The 18,098-nt window shown below is 45.9% G+C and overlaps 3 protein-coding genes across 17 annotated transcripts in view; 2 read left to right on the top strand and 1 right to left on the bottom strand.

Annotated features, from left to right (window-relative positions):
* MICAL3 (microtubule associated monooxygenase, calponin and LIM domain containing 3) overlaps positions 1-7,852 on the top strand; it is a 261,969-nt gene extending 254,117 nt beyond the window's left edge. For all 8 annotated transcript variants that reach the window (XM_059726523.1, XM_059726524.1, XM_059726525.1 and 5 more), the window contains 2 exons: positions 622-695; positions 781-7,852. In XM_059726523.1, the coding sequence (XP_059582506.1) occupies positions 622-695; positions 781-965 (259 nt within the window). In that variant the 3' untranslated portion in view covers positions 966-7,852. The remainder of the gene's footprint in view (positions 1-621; positions 696-780) is intronic.
* On the bottom strand, positions 7,145-12,986 carry LOC109283625 (collagen alpha-1(III) chain-like). 3 transcript variants are annotated; one of them, XM_059726532.1, is made up of 4 exons: positions 10,437-12,986; positions 8,978-9,057; positions 8,570-8,708; positions 7,145-8,183 (listed from the first exon to the last, which is right to left on the bottom strand). In XM_059726532.1, the coding sequence occupies exon 1, from the start codon at positions 12,641-12,643 to the stop codon at positions 11,693-11,695; it is 951 nt and encodes a 316-aa protein (XP_059582515.1). In that variant the 5' UTR covers positions 12,644-12,986; the 3' UTR covers positions 7,145-8,183; positions 8,570-8,708; positions 8,978-9,057; positions 10,437-11,692. The 3 variants fall into 3 exon arrangements, with proteins under 3 accessions (XP_059582515.1, XP_059582514.1, XP_059582516.1); XM_059726531.1 differs by having other exon boundaries at positions 8,978-12,986; XM_059726533.1 differs by lacking the exon at positions 8,570-8,708 and having other exon boundaries at positions 8,978-12,986.
* The window catches only part of LOC102574347 (BH3-interacting domain death agonist), a 33,938-nt gene continuing 27,859 nt past the window's right edge, over positions 12,020-18,098 (top strand). For 2 of the 6 annotated variants that reach the window (XR_009461806.1, XM_059726534.1), the window contains exon 1: positions 13,055-13,145. Coding sequence is in view for 1 of the 6 variants with exons in the window: in XM_019489423.2 (XP_019344968.1) it covers positions 13,143-13,145 (3 nt within the window). In the remaining 5 variants the exon portion in view is untranslated. Of the gene's footprint in view, positions 12,111-13,054; positions 13,146-14,555; positions 14,645-15,272; positions 15,297-18,098 lie in introns of those variants that run through there. The other 4 variants (XM_019489422.2, XM_014609268.3, XM_019489423.2 and 1 more) reach the window with 4 other exon arrangements.

The raw sequence follows: 18,098 nt of genomic DNA, 5'->3' as shown, positions 1-18,098 counted from the left end.
GTAGGGCACCTTAATGTTCATTAGTTGGTAAGTAGTTTTTCTTCAGGGCTCCTGTACCCATGTAGGTGAAGTGCATCTAATACAAGATCTATGCAATTGTGCATTAGGTCCCATCACACCTTATTGCTGATGCAGGGGGAGCCCAGGATCACAATGGCTGTGAGCTCTACAGCCAATGACACCTACTGTAAGGCTTGCAGCAGGGCCAGTGTTGTCAGCTGTGGGGCTCCTAGCAGGAGCAATGGAAAGAACACTGCCACCTGTGTGAACCTGTGAGACTGATAAGACTGTGAGAGAGCAGCTGGGCTGGTTGGTGCCCAACTACATGGAAAAGAAAATCTCCCCCAAAGTTCTCAGTTTTTTTCTATCTGTCCACTACTTGGGACTTGAATCCTCCCAACTCTATTTACCTTCTCAGATTTTCCCCCAGTACCTTTGTGTAACGTCTTTAGGAACATCTCTGGACCTATGCAGCCATTTTTTCCACACTTAAAAAATGGAAAAGGTTAATGATTCAGCACCAACAATCTTTGGCCAGATTTGAATGAAGATTGGCTCCCAGCCAACACATCTACACCTACCGAAATCTTATATAGTCTTCCATTTTGTTTCTCTATTCAGTGCTCGGGAGCTGGAACTGGAAGACAGGCAGAGCCGATTACAGCAGGAGCTCCGGGAAAGGATGGCAGTGGAAGGTAAGTGTCAAGAGGGACAACTTCTTATGGTGTGTGTGCATGTTTCCAGTCCTGGTTGCTCTTACACTTTTGAATTTCTCTCCAGATCACTTAAAGACAGATGAGGAGCTGTCAGAGGAAAAGAGGATCCTGAATGAGATGCTGGAAGTGGTGGAACAGAGAGACTCTCTAGTAGCCCTTCTTGAGGAGCAGCGGTTACGAGAAAAGGAGGAGGACAAGGACCTAGAAGCGGTCATGCTCTCCAAAGGCTTTAGCTTGAACTGGTCCTGAGCTAACACCCACCTCTGCTGGTTTGTGTTGTCCAGTTGGCCTACACTGAGTCCACCAGAACTACCTGGCTCAGGAGATCTTAAGGGGGAAATCCAGAAGATTCCTACAGCACACAAGGATTCAGTATCAAGCACCTAGAAGCCTTTTGATAACTGGGATTAACTCCAAAGGCCCCAGTTCCACATGTCTGCACACCAAGTCGAAGGCTAAGACTGCACAGCCTCCTTGGGCCTGGTACAAAGGGGCCATTGTGTTTTTACAATATGAGGGAGAGGAATAAACTTTGGGGACAGAGGAAGAGGTTATTATCTTTTAGAGAAGTAACCCTTCACCAGACTGGATTTGCTGCAGTATGTTCCCCTCCCATTTTCAATACTAGGATTTTTAATAAAAGGGAGGGAGTGGCTACCCTCTTCCTGAAAACCACAGCAGCCTGTAGCAGCACTTGTGGAAGAGTTAACCATCCAAAGGAGAGCGCCAGTGTTCCAGAACAGCACCTTCATTGTTTTAGTCTTCCTCCCCACCAAAGAAACCTGAATTTAAACATTATGCATGGACACGAAGAAATGTAGGTAGTCTGTTTGATTGAAATCTTCTGCTCCTTGTAGCTTTTGCAGAGACTTGCATATTGGAGGACTCTTTCCATCATACTCTTCAGAATTCTGCCATTGTTATGCAGAGAAAAGAACAAAAAAGTGGGGAAGACTCCCATATCTCCCCACATGTTGTTACACACTGGACAGGCAGTCACTGCTGGCCTTGTCTTCATGGCCACAGTTGAAAGGCTAATGGATTTCTGATTGGGTTTTTTTTGTTGTTGTTGCGACTGTTTTGACACTGGAAAATACTGACTTTGTGAGATGTGGCAAGTGTGTTGAGGGGATTGTCAAACAGAAGTCTCTGACTTGCAAACCCCAAGAAGGAGCCATCTTTGGGTGACTTGTTGATGAGACTCTTCAGTGTTTGTTTTGATTATTTTTTTCCTCCTTGTTTTGTTTTTGCACATTGGAAATGAAACTTAAGACCTGCCTGGGCCCTTAGTCACTTTGACCCTTTTATGTCAATTAACTTATTTTTTTAATACTTGAAAGAAAATTCATTTTTATACCTTTTAAAAAACAGACAAGTTTTGGGTGTGTGCCTGCTGCATCCTACAACCTCCACTTTAAATGACTGGACTGTTGTTATCTGTGTCTATTTATTAGTGTTCTGATTAATAATGTTAATGTTACATTTCTTGGATCATTGGGGGAGGGAAGGCGTTAACTGCAAAAGAGCAAGAAACTGCTGCAGATTGGTCCCTGCTTCACATAGAGGGCAGTATTTGTGGACTTGCATTTGTATCCTGTCCTGCCCTCTACTTTGTGGTTGCCTTCTGGACATCCACAGGACTGTGAGAACCTGGTAGTGTTCCTAGCAGATTTTTCCTCTGCATTTCAGGATCCCTCTCTAAACTAACCATCTTATAATTTATTTAAATATTAAAAGTTTATAACAAGAGTCAAAACTGTGACATGAACATTTCCCCCATCTTTCCCTCCCACCTAGAGAGTGAGCCCTCTCACTGTCCGATCCACCCATAAGCAAATTGCACAGTTACTGCAGTGTCTGCCAGAGGAGGCTTTTTTTGGCCTAGTTACTAGGGCTGCTGTGTTTGAGCTAGGAGGGCGTTCATTGTATTCCTACACACAGTAGCAAGCAGATGTACACTCAGCAATTCAGTCACAATTCCGGGAAAGACCACTTACTGGATTCCCAAAACTTAAATTGATCCCACAGGGCTTACCTTAAATAGCGCTGTGCATAGGGTGTGATGTCTGATGCCAGGCATCACTCTAACTTTGAATTACCCAGAAGAGTTTGGTTGGAGTTGCACCATTGATGTGCTTTATTTAGCCTTTGTTTTAATGGTAACTGATAAATATATTCAGCTTGCTCTTCACCTGTGCTTGAGTGATAGTGTCACTCCCAAACAAATCTACATAGCACCACTGAGACTGCTAACCCTGTAAACTGGATATCAGACTGTTGATGAAACTGATACCTGAAGCCCTGGGGTCCTTCTTTATAATTTGTTGCTGCATCATGCTGCAAGTCCTTTACTTGCTTTTGAGGAGTCCTAGGTTTATTTTTTTTCCTATATTTATAATGATGGAGAAGTTAACATGGCTGCTTGCTTCTGGCCATCTACATTCCCCAGAAGAGTTGTGTATGCTCCTATGGAAACACTAAACAGCCCCACACCTAAGTTTCTTGATGTCATATGCCACCCTCAGGGACCTTCCCCATGCACCATATTTGCAGCCAAAGAGACAGGGATGGGATGCTCTCTAGAAAGCATCAGCAGTGCTATTTAGCAAGCTTTGGAAACATGCTTTCTTCCACATCAACCCAGTGCTCCTTCCCCAGCTAGCATGGCCTGAACAAACTGCATCTACAGTGCTTCCTTCCCTTTCCTAGAAGTAAAGAAACAAACATTAAACCCGAGTTCTCATGGTGCAAGGCAGAGAGCTAATTACTATGTCACTTAAAGGTGTGCATGTTAACAAGAGTTGTTTGACATGCATAAAAGCACCTTCAAGGTATTAGCATGCTAATGGAACGTCTCCACATAGAACAGGTCTCTCTACAAATCAGTGCAGTGAAGATGTACTAGCTGCAGGTGCAGAAACAGCAGTGGGAGGTTACACACTGTGTGCTTGGAGTTCCCCATAAAATAGATTGGCTCTTATGGAACAACAATTCTAGACCAGAAATATGCTGCAACTGTAAACTTTTTTCATTCAGAGGATGCCTCTCCCCAGGTTAAAGGTGCAGCATATATTTACATAGACTATAGCTGATTTTGAACTGAAGATCATTAAATGTGAACTGCAAAGCAAAAATAAAAACAAAAGGATGCCTCTCCCTCCTTGTGAGTAAACATGGCCTCTTATCAACATGCTGTAAAGATTTCTGCTTGTTTTTCACAGAGGAAATATTAGATCCACACCTTTCCCTTCTATGCTGGGAGACATTGGCCAGCTCTTTGGAGGACTTGAATAGTGCTACTAGTGTAGTGTTGCTGTAGCTGTGATGATCTAGGGATATGAGAGAAGCAAGATTTGTCAGGTGAAAAAGTACCTGTTGTTGGACTTGTTTAGGTGAGAGAGAAAAGAGACTCATTGGATAGCGATTATCACACAAGGCAGTAATGAGTGATGGACTTCTGTGTCCCCAACTAGGAGAAGGAAGTGAATCTTCTAAAACTGCAGCCCTAAGGGTTTCATTGGGGTTCTGCAGCACAAAGGGTGCAAGTGAAGAGTAAATATTGCATATAATGTGGTAAAGCACATAAAGAAAAAGCTTAATTAAAAACAAACACTGAGGCCTTTTATATCATAAAAAGTAGGAAAGGCACAATATGTTTTTGCTGTTAAGTAAACCTTTCAGAAAACTAATGGCATAGCCACTAGTTTCTTTTTTAAATTCATGTTGTACATTCAATATTTTATATTTTTTTTTAAATGAAAAGTGACTCTTGTGACATGAAACCATCTGGACCTCTATTTCCAAGCTGTTGATATTTGTGTCAGAATCTGAGTAGCATGTTCTAGCTCTTGGACCGGAGCCAGCAGCATGTGGGTAGTAACACATAGCACTGTCAGCATGTAATCAGTGACATGCTTGTCTTGCATGTAAATGAAGCCAGAGGCCCTTAACCCGTGAGAAGTGAGCAGGTATTAGTACTTATGCATGCCCTCATAGATAGTGCTGACTCTGTTGGACTGGTGCAGTACTCTGTGCAATGGAGTGAAGGTTCAGTTAGAACCTGAGCTGTGTTTCTATTCCTAAGCCAGCAGACAGAGGACATGCAGGAAGCAGGGTGCTTGTTTCCTTGGGGATGAAGAAGTAACTGGCCAACCTGGGTATGACATTGTCTGGATGTGAAGGGAGGACCATCTAGCCCATGTTCAATTTAATGTGAAGATCTAAGCCTTCCTAGGGAGTGAGGGGAGATGATTCTAGCTGCTAGTGATCCTTGTCACTTGCCTGGTGTCTCCTACATGTAGGGTTTACCTTTCTTGATGGTATCAGCTATATTTATACTGCTTCTCCACTGAGATCTTCCTTGATGGCACAAAGTGTAGGACTGGTTTAGCTTCATTGGTAGAAAGCACCAAAACTGGTGTGTTTCAGGGCTGGAAAGTTTTTTTCTATTTTAATTTGTGTTTAAATTAAACTGTTTCAAAAGATAAGATTCCCATTGCTATTTTGAAGAGGCAGTGCTGATCTTTTCAATCTGACTTGAATCCATACTCTTGTCTAGATGGTGTCTTCCTTTTTGGTATTTAGTTGTGTTTTCAGTTGGAAGATAATGTTGCATTATTTTTATTGATTGACTCTTTGCACTGAGTATAGATAATGCATATGTTATTGAAGTTTTCCAAAAACAGTTCCTACCATAGACAGTCTGGTTTTAGAGAGGTGACTCAGGTGTGCTCACTCTGCTTGGAGCACACTACCTGCTGTGCTGCCTGACTTCCTGCAGGCTGCTCCAGTGATTGCAGGGGGGTTTATTTCTGCTGAGTGAAAATAGGCATTAAAAATACAGATCTTGATAGCAGCATGCTTAGTTCCTATGACTAGTCACAAGCACTTCTGCCCACCCAGTTCACATTACTGTGCGATAATCCAGTATTCACCCGACGGGAATTTAATCTACAGCAACACAGGAAACCTGTAAGCCTCCACTCCCCTCACTAGGCTAAGTCATTCTAGTTTTATATGCATGACAGATGCTTTTGCCCCCTTATTCTGTTGTCCAGGGTAGAATAAAAGTAAGAATTCCCCATCTTTGAGTGCTGATATTTTATATATCCTCCATCTGCTCCAGTCTCTTTGCATCAGAGTGTTTTCCCTGATCACCTGCAAGATTACGTTTTCATGAACCCCACTCAATAACCCCTCCAAGCCTTGCATTCCATTTCCCTTTGTAAATATCTGAAACCTGAGGCAGTATAGCAATGGGTTCCTTGCTTTGGGAAATGTGGCGGCTCTGGCACAGCACTGCCAGCATGAACTGGAGTTCATGTGGTAACTTGCTGCCCTGGGAACTGTGTGCAGGGACATTATATGACTGTGCCAGATGGCTTGATGGGATGTCATGAATTCAGTGTTAAAGGGTGAGAAGGGAAGGTAAAAAAGATAAGACAAAACCAGTACTTGATGCAGTCTGTGGACAAACTAGAACCACTGGTTCTTGGATGGAGAGAAGTCCAGTCTACTTGGATTGTTTTCTTACCTGCTGCAGTTTTGCAGTTCTTGTTCTTAGGATTTAGGGGAAACAGGAGATGATGGTTTTATGTTCCTTAATGCACATTGTGGACTGAGCTGAAGGGGACACCACCTTCCAGCCTATTGAGGCCTGGCATGTGAAGTGGCAGTGAGTGAAGGTGGAAGAAGTTTTACATTTCCCTGTTCATGGTATAGGACGGGGTTAGCCTGAAATAATGGGCAGGATCAAACAGAAGTCATACCAGCTTGCATTTATCCAAATCAACTTATGCCAACACAGAGATATGATAGTGAAACAAGGTCATCCTGTGGTGCAAACCCGAATTTGGGCCTTATGCAGTTTAGATCTTTCTTGTGTTAGCACAACTTGGTGAGGCCCAAACCCAACCAAGGGCCTATGTTTCCTTTCCCACCTATCCTGAACCAGGGGAGAATAGTGAAAAGGACATGACTGTCTTGGCTCCAAGTTCCATATACAGTTTTGCCTCTAACTTAAAAACCACACTGTCCTCCTAGTGCCAGAGGGTATCCTTTTCTTGTTGCAAACTCAAGTAGCAAACACAGAATTTTAGAGCACACAGCAGCTTTTAGAGCAGTAACATTAATTTGCTCTTCTTCCTCTTCCCTGTCCCCCCAGCATTTTATGTAAATATTTGTGTGTGTTGTAAAGATTGTAATGGATCCTTGGGTTACCCTTGTGGTCAAGGAATCAAATTCTTGGGCAATGCCTGGACCTCCATTAGAATACGGTACTTGCATAGAGCCAAGCACTTTTGTGTGCACTCCAATGGTTTTTAAATATTTTTATACATCATAACTGAAATTATCTTGGAGCATTGGAAAAATCTAGATTGCATGATCTAGAACAGCTGTCGGTTCCATTTTTTATCAGTTGATCCTAAAACATTCATCACCACTACTTTGTTTTTTTTTAATTCTTTTCAAATGAATTTTCAGATAAATGTTTACATCAGACACTGGTGTGAGGAAAGTGTTATATCACGTAATGTTAAAAAAAATGTGAAAAGCCACAGTGGCTGTGTCAAGCTGAAACTGTTACCAGCTGCAATAAAGAAAACTCCAAAACATACCATGAACCAGCCTGTATATAGTTCACAGAGAAGGAGATTAAATCCTCCTTGATTGATGCAAGACAACACAAGAGACCAGACGTTTCTCAAATGTTTGTGCTTTTGGGAATGACATTATAGGTAAGGTAGCTTGGCAGACAAGCCTGTCATGGTGTAGATGTGAGGGGGAGAGGCAGATGCCATGTGTGATGACATTGCAGTAATTTAAATAATAACTATATATGTGTATGAAGTCCAGTCCAAGTGAAGGGATTTTGCTTTGGCACCTCCCTCTTGGGATGAGCGCAAACTCTGATATTCAGACTCTTCCAGGCTTTTTTTTGTTGGTGTGTGTGGAATGTTAATAGAAAAGTGTGTACAGTGTGTACCCTACATGTATAAAACTTCTGGCCTGTTTTCTTCCATTTGGTTGTGTTTTATTGTTTGTTTTTATGCACACTTGCTTTGTTGGTATTGAGATTTAAGCACCTCAGGTGGCCAACTGAACTAAAAAAATAAAGTCATTAATTATTTTTTTTCCTTCTGGTTGTCAGAGTTCCTGTTTGTTTTACTCACCACTAGCTCCCAAAAGGAACTTTAACCAAGACCCAGGGAGAAAGGGAGGCTGATCCTGTTGGGATCAGTAACCAGGAGGTCTAGGCTCTGTTCTTGTCTCTGCTTGAGTTACTTTGGGACTAGGGTGTGAGTCACTTATCCTTGTGTCCAGTTGAAATATATCGGGGCTTTTTGCTGGAAAGGCAAAGAAGCCTGCTGCTCTGATAAAGCCAAAGTGCTCCATCTTTTTGATATTGTATGTTGCATCCTCAGTTCCTCCAGCAGAGAAGCCAGCAAGGACAGAAGATGAAGTAGCCTAGAAGATGCCAATAGAGAAGGATTGGAGAAGCAGCCTGAATAGTAAGAACTGGCACTAAGTCATAATCCTGGGATGGAAAGGAACCACACATCCCAGACCCCTGCCAGTTGTCAGTACTATTTTAAAGGAAGTTACCATTGTTTTTCAAGTTGCTACAGAGGACACTTATGCTTAATGGAGCAAGGATCACCATGGATCCAGCAGATATGATGCTTGCACCACTGAAAAGAACTCCTTGCTTATTTCCTTGAAGCAATGTTTTTTTATGGTGGTGTCTATTATTCGGACCAACTGCATAGATGGGAGAGATGTTAGACAAGCTTTTGAGTACAAAAGCTCCTTAGGTCTGGGAAAGAAGCAGAAAAAGTCTTAAGTTTAATTACCAGATAAAACAATGGCTTGTGTGTAATTCCATGTGCAAATGAAGTCTAAGAATAAATACAGAAGCTGTCAGCAAATGTCACCAAACAGATCCTTGCTTCTTGAATAGTTCCTGGGCCATAACATGTACAACACCTCTTCCTGGAAGTAGAAACATTGGCATGAGATGCCTGCAGTTGCACTAACGTAGTGACAGAACCCCTGAAACCAGCAGCACTACCCCTAAAGCTGTGGTAACCTGGCAAAAAGTGAGGCTCAGCCCTTATTCTATCAAAAATCCTTTTAATGTGGTGCTTGTGCATGCTTTTGTCCCCATTCTCTTGCTATAGGGGATGCCATTGAGCAAGTTATGTGTTGTCACTGCATCAAATGCCTGTGTTCAGCACTGCGATGCATTTCCATCTGCTTACCTGCAGTAGCAGTGTGGGCTGTTTCCCATTCTCCTCAACTCAACATGTCACCAGAATCTGCTCCACAATGAGCCACCATCCTGTATGAAACATACAAATGCTGTAAATTGCACCAATGCACTTCCATTCCCAGTCTCCTTGTCCTGGGCAGCCTCAAGGTTGATGTTTAATATAGAACATTATCTCTGGAAGGACTCAGGCTAAACCCCAGCAGCTCCTTCATCTCCAGACTGGAACAGCCCTTTCTGGACATCATCTGAATCAAATGTACAGGGTTTTGCCCTGATTGGTCTGTAATCTCCCCTTCATGAGCGAGCCCACGTGACAGGTTTGCAAGTCACTAGACTTGATGCAGTTTTCACCCAGCAGGAAATGTATAAGCTATCTAGGGGAAACCCAGCTGGGGAAAACAGGTGCTGAATCTTCCTGGGAATGAGTAATTAAATCTTGCTGTGGCAAACACTAGTTAATTTACTGTCCCCATGACACTGAAGGGATATTCTTGCTTTCTGCTGAAGGGATATTTTATTGCTCTTTCTCTCACTGTCCTTTTTCCACAGTCAGTTTGGGATTTCCATCGGTTCTGCCCACTGGGTGGCAGAAGTGAAACGCAGATCAAGTTTTTGTTATAAGCAGATGATATTTTGAAGGCTGTTGTCAGACGTTTTGACCCTGCCAATCTTGATGGCCCCAGAGGTGATAACAGCAGGGTTATCTCTGGCTTGCAGGGACTTCCACCCACTTGCCCAAATAGGGAGGGATAGAGAAAATGGTCTGGTTAAGGCAGCAGGGTGACCCAGGTGGCTGCTGCACCCATGGGCAGCAGCTTCTGGTTGCCACTGCTGCCACGATCACAATCACACAGCTGCAGCAAAAGCTGTTTTGTTTTTTGTTTTTTTTTCCCTAACCACCTCCATCAGTGCCCAGGACAGTTGCCCCTGTCACCCTACCTTAACTATGCCACTGAGTTAAGGCACTGTACTGGGACTTGGGAGAGCTGCATACATTGCACAACTCTGCCACTGATTTGCTCTGTGACAGCAGGTAAATCACTAGCCCTCAGGCACTGCAGGGAGCCATCTGTGAAATGCAGATAACAAAGATCTGCCCGTTCCTACTCTTCATCCATTTTACCTGTTTAGATTGTAAATTAATTGGGGTAGTGACTGTCTCTCATTACATGTCTGTACAGTGCATAGCACAACAGAGCCCTGATCTCAGGGCTCCAGATGTTATGTTTATACATATGATGAAATGCAACTCGTTTGAGCCTTCTGAGTGTTTCCCACATCAGTTAGCCCTTGCCTCAGCAGGCCCTGGCAGTAGGGAAAGCTACACACTGTGTCCACAGCAGCTTAGCTATGCATGCCTTGAGGCTGTAAGATTGTCCATGAAATTACAGAGGTCTCCTATCAGTGAGCCCAGGGTTGGTAGTCTGATGCTTTTACTTCATACTTACATGAAGTGGAGCAATCTGGGAAGGGTAAATTTTTACATGTGTGCACATCTTCTGTCTGTTTTCTCCTACAGACTTCTTCCATTGTCTCATCCCTGAGGACACGCTACTCGTTCACCCCCCCTCTGCCCTTTTCCAGAGAGATAAACCAAGCCAGTGGAGAGTAATGGAGCCTAGGAGCTATTCAAGTGCTTGAAGTTCAGCAGACAGGAAAAGGGCTATAGAAAATGTTTCAGTGGTATCAGTGTGACAGGTGCTTGCAGCCACAATATGTAGCAGGGGAGAGAGGTAGGGCTTTTCCTGGGTTGTGTCACGATGAGTTCAGGGACTGGCACATGAGGCCACAGTCAGTGAGGTACACTTATTGGTCTGAGGAACAGCAGTGATGGGATAATGAGCAGGCACGTTGGGGTCTGTCCTTCAGGTGCTGAGATTGGATAAAGCCGAAGATCTTGCTCCTTGCTTCCCACCATTTATCTCCACATCCTGTAACTTTCTGGGAATAATAATCACAGCGATAATGAAAGGGAAATTGTCTCACACCAAGAGCAGCTACTGAGCAGCTGGCTCTCTGGCTTCCAACACCCACCCACGTGCTGGGTGGGAAGTCCTAGCAGTGAGTCCCATGGGTGACTGGCTTGTGCTAGACAAATGCCTCTGTGCATCCTAGAGGCCACAGCTACAGGAGAGGCTTAATGTGCAGTAGCTTAATAACACTGTGCAGTAGTGCGTCATGGCACACAGTGCTAATATGCTACTGCGCAGTATTATTAGGCTACTGCACAGCAGTGTCTCTAAAAAAACATTTGCTGCTGCTAATGCACAGTAACTGTAGTTCCTGCATATTTACTTAGTACTTCATTAACCAAGTACTACATTAAATGTACTAAATTAAATGCACAGTAACTACTGTGCATTATTGAATATGTAGACATGGCCGGGTGCTGTGTGGACTGGAGAGGGTGATCACCCCCTGAGGCAGGCTCAGCATCGAGGCAGGCCTGCAGCCCCCGCAGGAGCAGGGTTCTGGCCAGGAGCCCCAGGGTCTTGGTGGCACCTGCGGGCAGGGGAGAGCGTGTCACGGACAGGCGCCCGGGGAGCGGACCAGGCGTGGCACCAGCAAGGCCCTGGAGCTTGTGACCAGCTGACCTCACTCGTCCCAAGGGGCAGGGTGGGAGCAAGGCCGGGGACTCTCTTCACCCCGCAGGGTTCAGAATCAAGGCAAACACGGTTTAAGCTGGATCTTAGGAGAAACCTTCTCAGGAGGAGGGCAGGGAAGCACTGGAAGGGGTTAGCCAGAGAGGGGGTGGGATCTCTAGCCCGGGGGGGGGGGTTAAGGCCCAGCTGGACAAAGCCTGGCTAGGGTGCTCCAGTTGGGGCTGGTCCTGCTTTGAGCCCTCCAGCGGCCGTGACTCTCCGGAGAGTCGCGTCCTCCGCCCCGGGTGCCTCGCGGAGCAGGGGGGGAGGGGCGGCCCCCGCTTCCCGCCCGAGCCCGGGGCGGCGCAGGACGAGCCCGCGGGCCGGGGGGGGCAAGGGGCGGCCCCAAAGCCTCCGAGCGGCGAGGAGGAGCCACGTGGCACCCCGGCCCCGCCGGGCGGCGCGTCCCGCCCAGGCCGAGGGGGAGGCGCGGGCAGCCTGCCCGGCCCGGCCCAACGCCATCGCCGGGAGCGGCGCGCGGTGAGTGCGGGCCCTGGGCGGGCGGGACAGGCCCAGGGAGCTCGGCCCGCCCGGGCCCTCGTCTCGCCTCCCCTCTCCTCTCCTCTCCTCTCCTCTCCTCCGCCGCTGCCCGGCCGGGGCCGCTGCGGCTTTCGGGGGCGTCGCGACCCGCCCCGGCTCGCGCTTGTGGGGCCCGGCCCGGCCCGCTCCTCCCTCGGCTCGGCTCTCGGCGCGTGCCCGTGCGGGACCCCCCGCGCACGCCCGGCCGCGCCTGTACATGCATACACGCATGGACACACGTGCCTGAACATACACAAGTCCACATGCACGGGCACACGGAGGTTGCTACACACACGCGCACAAATATGCATGCACACACGTGGATATAGGTGGACGCGTGCATGCACATGCAAGTCCCACGTGTGCTTGAGCATGCAGGCACACACGCACATATGCAGACCTACATGTGCATGCATACACGTGCGCTCGCATAGACAGAGGTGTGAATGCATGCATACCCATTCACGCATACCTGTGCTCACATACGTGCGCATGTGGACATGCAGGTCTAACCCCTTGCTCAAAACAAGACCATCCCCAACTATATCATCCTTGTGAATGCAGACATGCACCTATACACGTGTGTATACCCAGAGAGAGAGATTTGCCAAGGGCAGAGACAAGTGCTGGGAAAACGGGAGGTAAAGAGATTCAAAGGGTGGAACTGCCCCATTCTTTATCTCCTCTTTTCCAGTTGCTTCCACTTGCTCTTGGCAGAGCTGTCTCTGGATGCTCTCTCTCGGACACTTTCCTGTTCTTTCCCGTGTATCCGTCTGGCCTGATTATGTCCCTTGTCCTGATCTCTTCCTCTTTCTTATGTCTTCTGCTTCCTCCAGCCACTGCTAAATTGGCCCCTCTTCTCATCACTTCCTGCTGCAACGGGGCTGTCCCTGTGGATTGCTCCAGTAAGACCTCTCCTGCTGATGCCACAACCTCTTTCTTGCTTTCTCTTGCCCTGGGCAGCATAACCCAGAGCTTCGCCCGGCTTCCTGGATGGTAAGTGTTCTCGGACATGGAGAGCACTTTGTTGTGTTGTCAGGCAGGGGAGGCTCAGGGGTTAAACCTGCTGTAGAGTGTGCATGATATTTGAGAGTGGCTGTGTAGCAAAGTGCTGGTCAAAGTGAAGGAAATTCCACAGCTTCCCTGGGCAGCTTGTTCCATTGTCCTGCTGTTCTGACAGCCGACCAGAGCTGCTTCCAGGACTTGGATCAAAATCTGCTTTGCTGCAGTTTTAACCCATTGCATAGAGCAGGGTGGTCAACCTGTGGCACATATGCCACAGGTGGCACAGGCAGCCTCTTGTGTGTGGCACATGGCAGATCAGGGAAGGGACGCTGCAGGGTAGGGAGCAGAAAGCAAAGCAGCAGATGGAGTAGGGAGCACAGAGATGTAGTTAGCATGAAGTCAAGTAGAAGGCAGGTTAGATTTGCTTCTTATAGACTAACAAAAGTGTGTGTGTATGTGTATTTTATTTAATTATATATTAAGCAGTTATGTGTGTGTATATATACACACACGCGCATACATACATATATAAAAGCTTGTGCTATTATATATATTATAACCCCTGACCTTTGCCACCTGAAGTCCCTTCCATTGCCCCCAGAAGTACTCTTTTGGGAGGGAGGGTTGCCATCTTCAAACCAGAAAAACAACCAAACCATGTACTTAAAGCCAAAAACCTACTATAACATATTTTAATATATATTAGAATAATTCAAGCTTTTATAGATATGTGTGTGTGTGGTGTGTGTATGTATAGGTATGTGTATATAACAACATATATATATATATACACAGACACATACACACACACACACACACACATATATAAATAAAACGTAGCACAAGTTTTTGTGAGCACAGGTCAGGGAACAGAAAGCAGAGCATCAGAAGATCAGGCAGAGGAAGGGAATCAGGTGCTTGGGGAGGGTGCAGGGTTAATTTGTAGCATGCCTGCCAAAAAAGTTGGGCCCACTGGCCTAGACCATCCCTGCCACCTGACTTCTCATGCTAGACCAGGGGCGGGCAATTATTTTGGGCAGAGGGCCGCTTACTGAGTTTTGGTGAGCCATTGAGGGCCGCATGACAGGCAGCCCAGGGCAGATAAATATTAATTTTCTAAATTTTTTAGGGGCCCCACGTGCCAGATAGAATGGCCTGGCAGGCCGTATCTGGCCCCCAGGCCACAGTTTGCCCACCTCTGTGCTAGACTGTAACTCTCAGTTGGTGCCTAAGCTGTTTCTTATATGAGCAAGATGGATTTACTTCGATATGATTATAAGACAAAATTATATTTTATGCAAGTGTATTGCATCATGTCTGGGCTGGGGTTGGCTTGCGGGGAGAGAGTAGCTGAAAGCTGAGCCCCAGAAAGGGTTTTGAAGCGTGTATGCTTGTGCACAGAGTGAGGTGGCCGTGGGCTTTGAACCTGGAATCTTCAGCACACAGGGATCTGCAGCTTGAGGTGAAGGACTGGACCCACATCCTCAGAGGTATGTAGGTGCCTAACTCCAAGTCAGTCAAGTCTGCATGTGCTTCATCAGTAGGCTCGGCAGGATTTGATTTTTATCTATAAACATTGATAAATGGCAATTTCACCTCACAGACCAATGGGAAAATATTTCATAGAATCATAGAAAATTAAGGTTGGAAGGGACCTCAGGTTCTAGTCTAACCCTCTGCTCAAAGCAGGACCGTCCCCAACTATATCATCCCAGCCAAATTATTTCAATTATTATTTCTATCGGTAATAATCACAATTTGTAGCAAGGGGACTGTAACAGGAAACTCTTACCCCTGTTACTGGACAGTGGAGAAAGAAAGGAGGGACAGAGGGTGGTGGGGTTAAAGAGGGAAACAATGGGAGGTTTAATGACTCATCAAGCAATTAGCTGCTACTTCCCAGGTGTGGGGAAACTGGCTGGAGGGAGATAATAAACTACTTAAACAAACCACCTACCCAAAACAGGGCCAGGGAGAGGGAGGGTATTGCAGGCTTCAGCCTGGGTGGCAGTAGGGACCTGCCCAGGCATGCCAGCTAAGTGCAGTCTGGTGTTCCCAGAGCTCTGGGACTGCTGCTGTCTTCCCCTTCTGGTCCCTGTCCCCAGCTTTTCCCTGATGAATGAGCAGAACTATTTAAAGCAGGTATGACTGATTGATTTAGGGATAGTTTTTATATTTTGATGTGTTTTTATAAAGCTATTAACAGTACACTGTCATTACTAAATTGTCTGCCCCCCACACTAATTTTGTGCAATCCTGAAACTGTAAATCAGTAAAAATGGAAATAAATGCTTAAAGATAAGCATTGATTGTAGCTGTTGAAATTTATTAATACATAAAAATTGAATTTGGCCAAGCCTATTCATCAGGAACTATGCATCTGAATATCTTTGAGTATCTGGCCTAAGTGCTTTTGGTGCTGATTGTAGAAGACTGTTATGTAACTCCTAGAGGTGGCTGAAACTTTTCTTTTGGACCAATGGGCTTGTTGAGTTTGGTTTGGTTTTGTTTTGCTATTTTGATTGGCTTTGTCTATTCCCTACTCCACCCCCACTTCATGATGACGAGGTTCACTATTATTTCAGTGTTTTTTCTGCTTGTTCAATTGCAAAACTTGAATTGCAGTGAAAACAAATATGTTGACTTTGTGAAAAAGTAGTTGCTTTCTGATCAGCAGAACTGCCAGTACGAAGTGACAGTAGGCTTTTCCTGTGCCAACAAAGTTTATGTAAGCACAGTGGGAAAGGTTTCTATGACAAGAAGTGTGCATAACATCTGAGTATCTAGCTTTGAGACCCTTTGCAGTCCACATCTACCCCTCTTTCTGTTTTTCCCTGCTATTGCTTGTAACTGTCTCTCCTTCCTTCATATCTACTATCCTTGTTAGTTATATTTGTTACAGCAGCAGCTTGGAACCAGCCCGGTATTTTGTCCAGGGTGCTGGGTACTGTACAAAGATAGATTGTAGCATCAGTTTGCAAATGCTTCAGGGCAGGTTTTGTGCAGGCACATAGTCCTCCCACACATTTGCCTTTGCCAACCATAACTATGGTTGCACTTTTTTTGAAGTGTTGCTTGTACTAAGAAGTAGCTAAATGAAAATAGCACCTTCCTCAGCTGATGTTGCATGTGTAATAATCTGTTTGAATTTAGGGATGATTTAAGAAATGAACAGCTGAGAAGGGAGAGTTGGGCTCTATGCCTCCTTGTGCGTTATCAGCAGACTTGTTTAGCAGAGTCCAGTCAGTTTTGCCCATGTGCAGAACACAGTGCGCTGGTGTTGGCCTGCAGAAGCTCTTCCTAGGAAAGGTTTCGGTCAATAAATAGAAACAAGGTCTTTTAAATAGTTTGCAGGTCTTCTAGGACAGTGGTTCTCAACCTTTTTTTGTGCTTGGACCCATTTGTAAACTTCAATGGCAAGTCCCCACCCAGTGCCCCTTACTCCTGACCCCCTGTCCCAGGCTGCAGCCCCCCAGTGTGTGTGTGGGGGGCCCCAAGCAGCCCCACTCAGGCTGGAACTCTGCCTGCCTGTAAGGGAAAAGCCACCATTTCCCATGTTTCTCTCTCTTACAGGAGAATCCATTTTTAAAGTTTTGTTTTAAAGTTCATGACCCTTTCATATATTCTTGTGACCCATTTTTGGGTCATGGCTCACAGGTTGAGAAATGCTGCTCTAGAGGCACTCACTGTGTTCTAGATCATAGAAGCCTGGCGTGTTTGTGTGTGTTTAGCAAGTATGAGGCTTTGAGACCACATTTAGGTGCCTGTTGTTTCCTTGTACTATTTTGTGTTTCTGCAAGAAAGATGACAGTGCAACCAGAGGATAGCACCCGGCTTGACTCATGAGTTGCAGCCTGAATTTGAAGAGCAGGCAGTTTTATTTATTGATTTTTCTTAATAAGAGTGAGCACATTTGTTCTTCCATCATTGAAGCATATCAACTCAGGAGCCACACAGTGCCATTTTGGGAGGACTTTTTAGCATACAAACATACTTCAAAGCTATGGGGCTATGCTATACTGCAGCACTTACCAAAGTGTGGGCCCTGCCTCATTTAAGGAAGCATGAATGGTACCAAGGGGGGGGGGGCACACATGCATCACGGCCCCACTTCTTCAGCCACTCTTGCATCCTGCCATCATGTCTTTAAGTGGCAGCAGCACCTAGAGGACAAGGGTCTGTGTCTGACTGCTGTGGAAGGGCTTAAAGCCACCAGGCTTGGGGAGTGCTGTTGTATGCTGTAGCTAGCATATGCTCAAAAGGAATGGGGACCTGAATGAGCAGTTTGCACAGGGACCATCAGCCCAAGCATTGCTCTCTGATTTATCTAAGCAGCTGGTGTGAGATCCCAGGTTCTGCTGGAACAGTCCAGTGCTCATCTCTTGGACTGAGCTGATCTCTGGCAGGGAGCACACAACCCATCTGACTATCCCCTGCTCTCAAGTGAGTTGACTGACTGAAATGAGCTGCTCTTCTTTTGCATGTATTAGGCATTTCCCCAGACAGTTGCAGGCAAGTGTATGATTTATTTGCATAGCACTTTCCTTTTCCCATAAACCACGTCATTGTTGTCTGTTAGTCTATAAACCCAGGGGTAGGGTATAGCTGGGCTAGGTGGCTGGGGTGGCTGTGACGCCCCCTGGTGGTCACAACTCCTGCACTCACCCTGACTCCCCATCCTTCCCTCTTGTCTTCATGCTTTGTAATTAGTTAAAGTGATGGAAAGGGAGGCTGTCCTAAAATCCTAGTGAGCTCTTGTCTGTGCTTGTAACTAGTGACTCCCTTCCAGACTCCACAGGCCTTAAACTCACCCCTCAGGTGCTAGGTGGGCCATCCTGGCCCACTGGTGCTCCAGCGCAATAATCACCTTAAGCACTAATTCTGTAGCTTTCCACTTCACCTATGCACATACCTCACAGGTGGGCTCAGCCCAGTTTCCACTCG

This window comes from Alligator mississippiensis, chromosome 4, assembly GCF_030867095.1.
Source record: "Alligator mississippiensis isolate rAllMis1 chromosome 4, rAllMis1, whole genome shotgun sequence".
Taxonomy (NCBI): Eukaryota; Metazoa; Chordata; order Crocodylia; family Alligatoridae; genus Alligator; species Alligator mississippiensis.
This window is presented reverse-complemented; position numbering and strand designations above follow the sequence as displayed.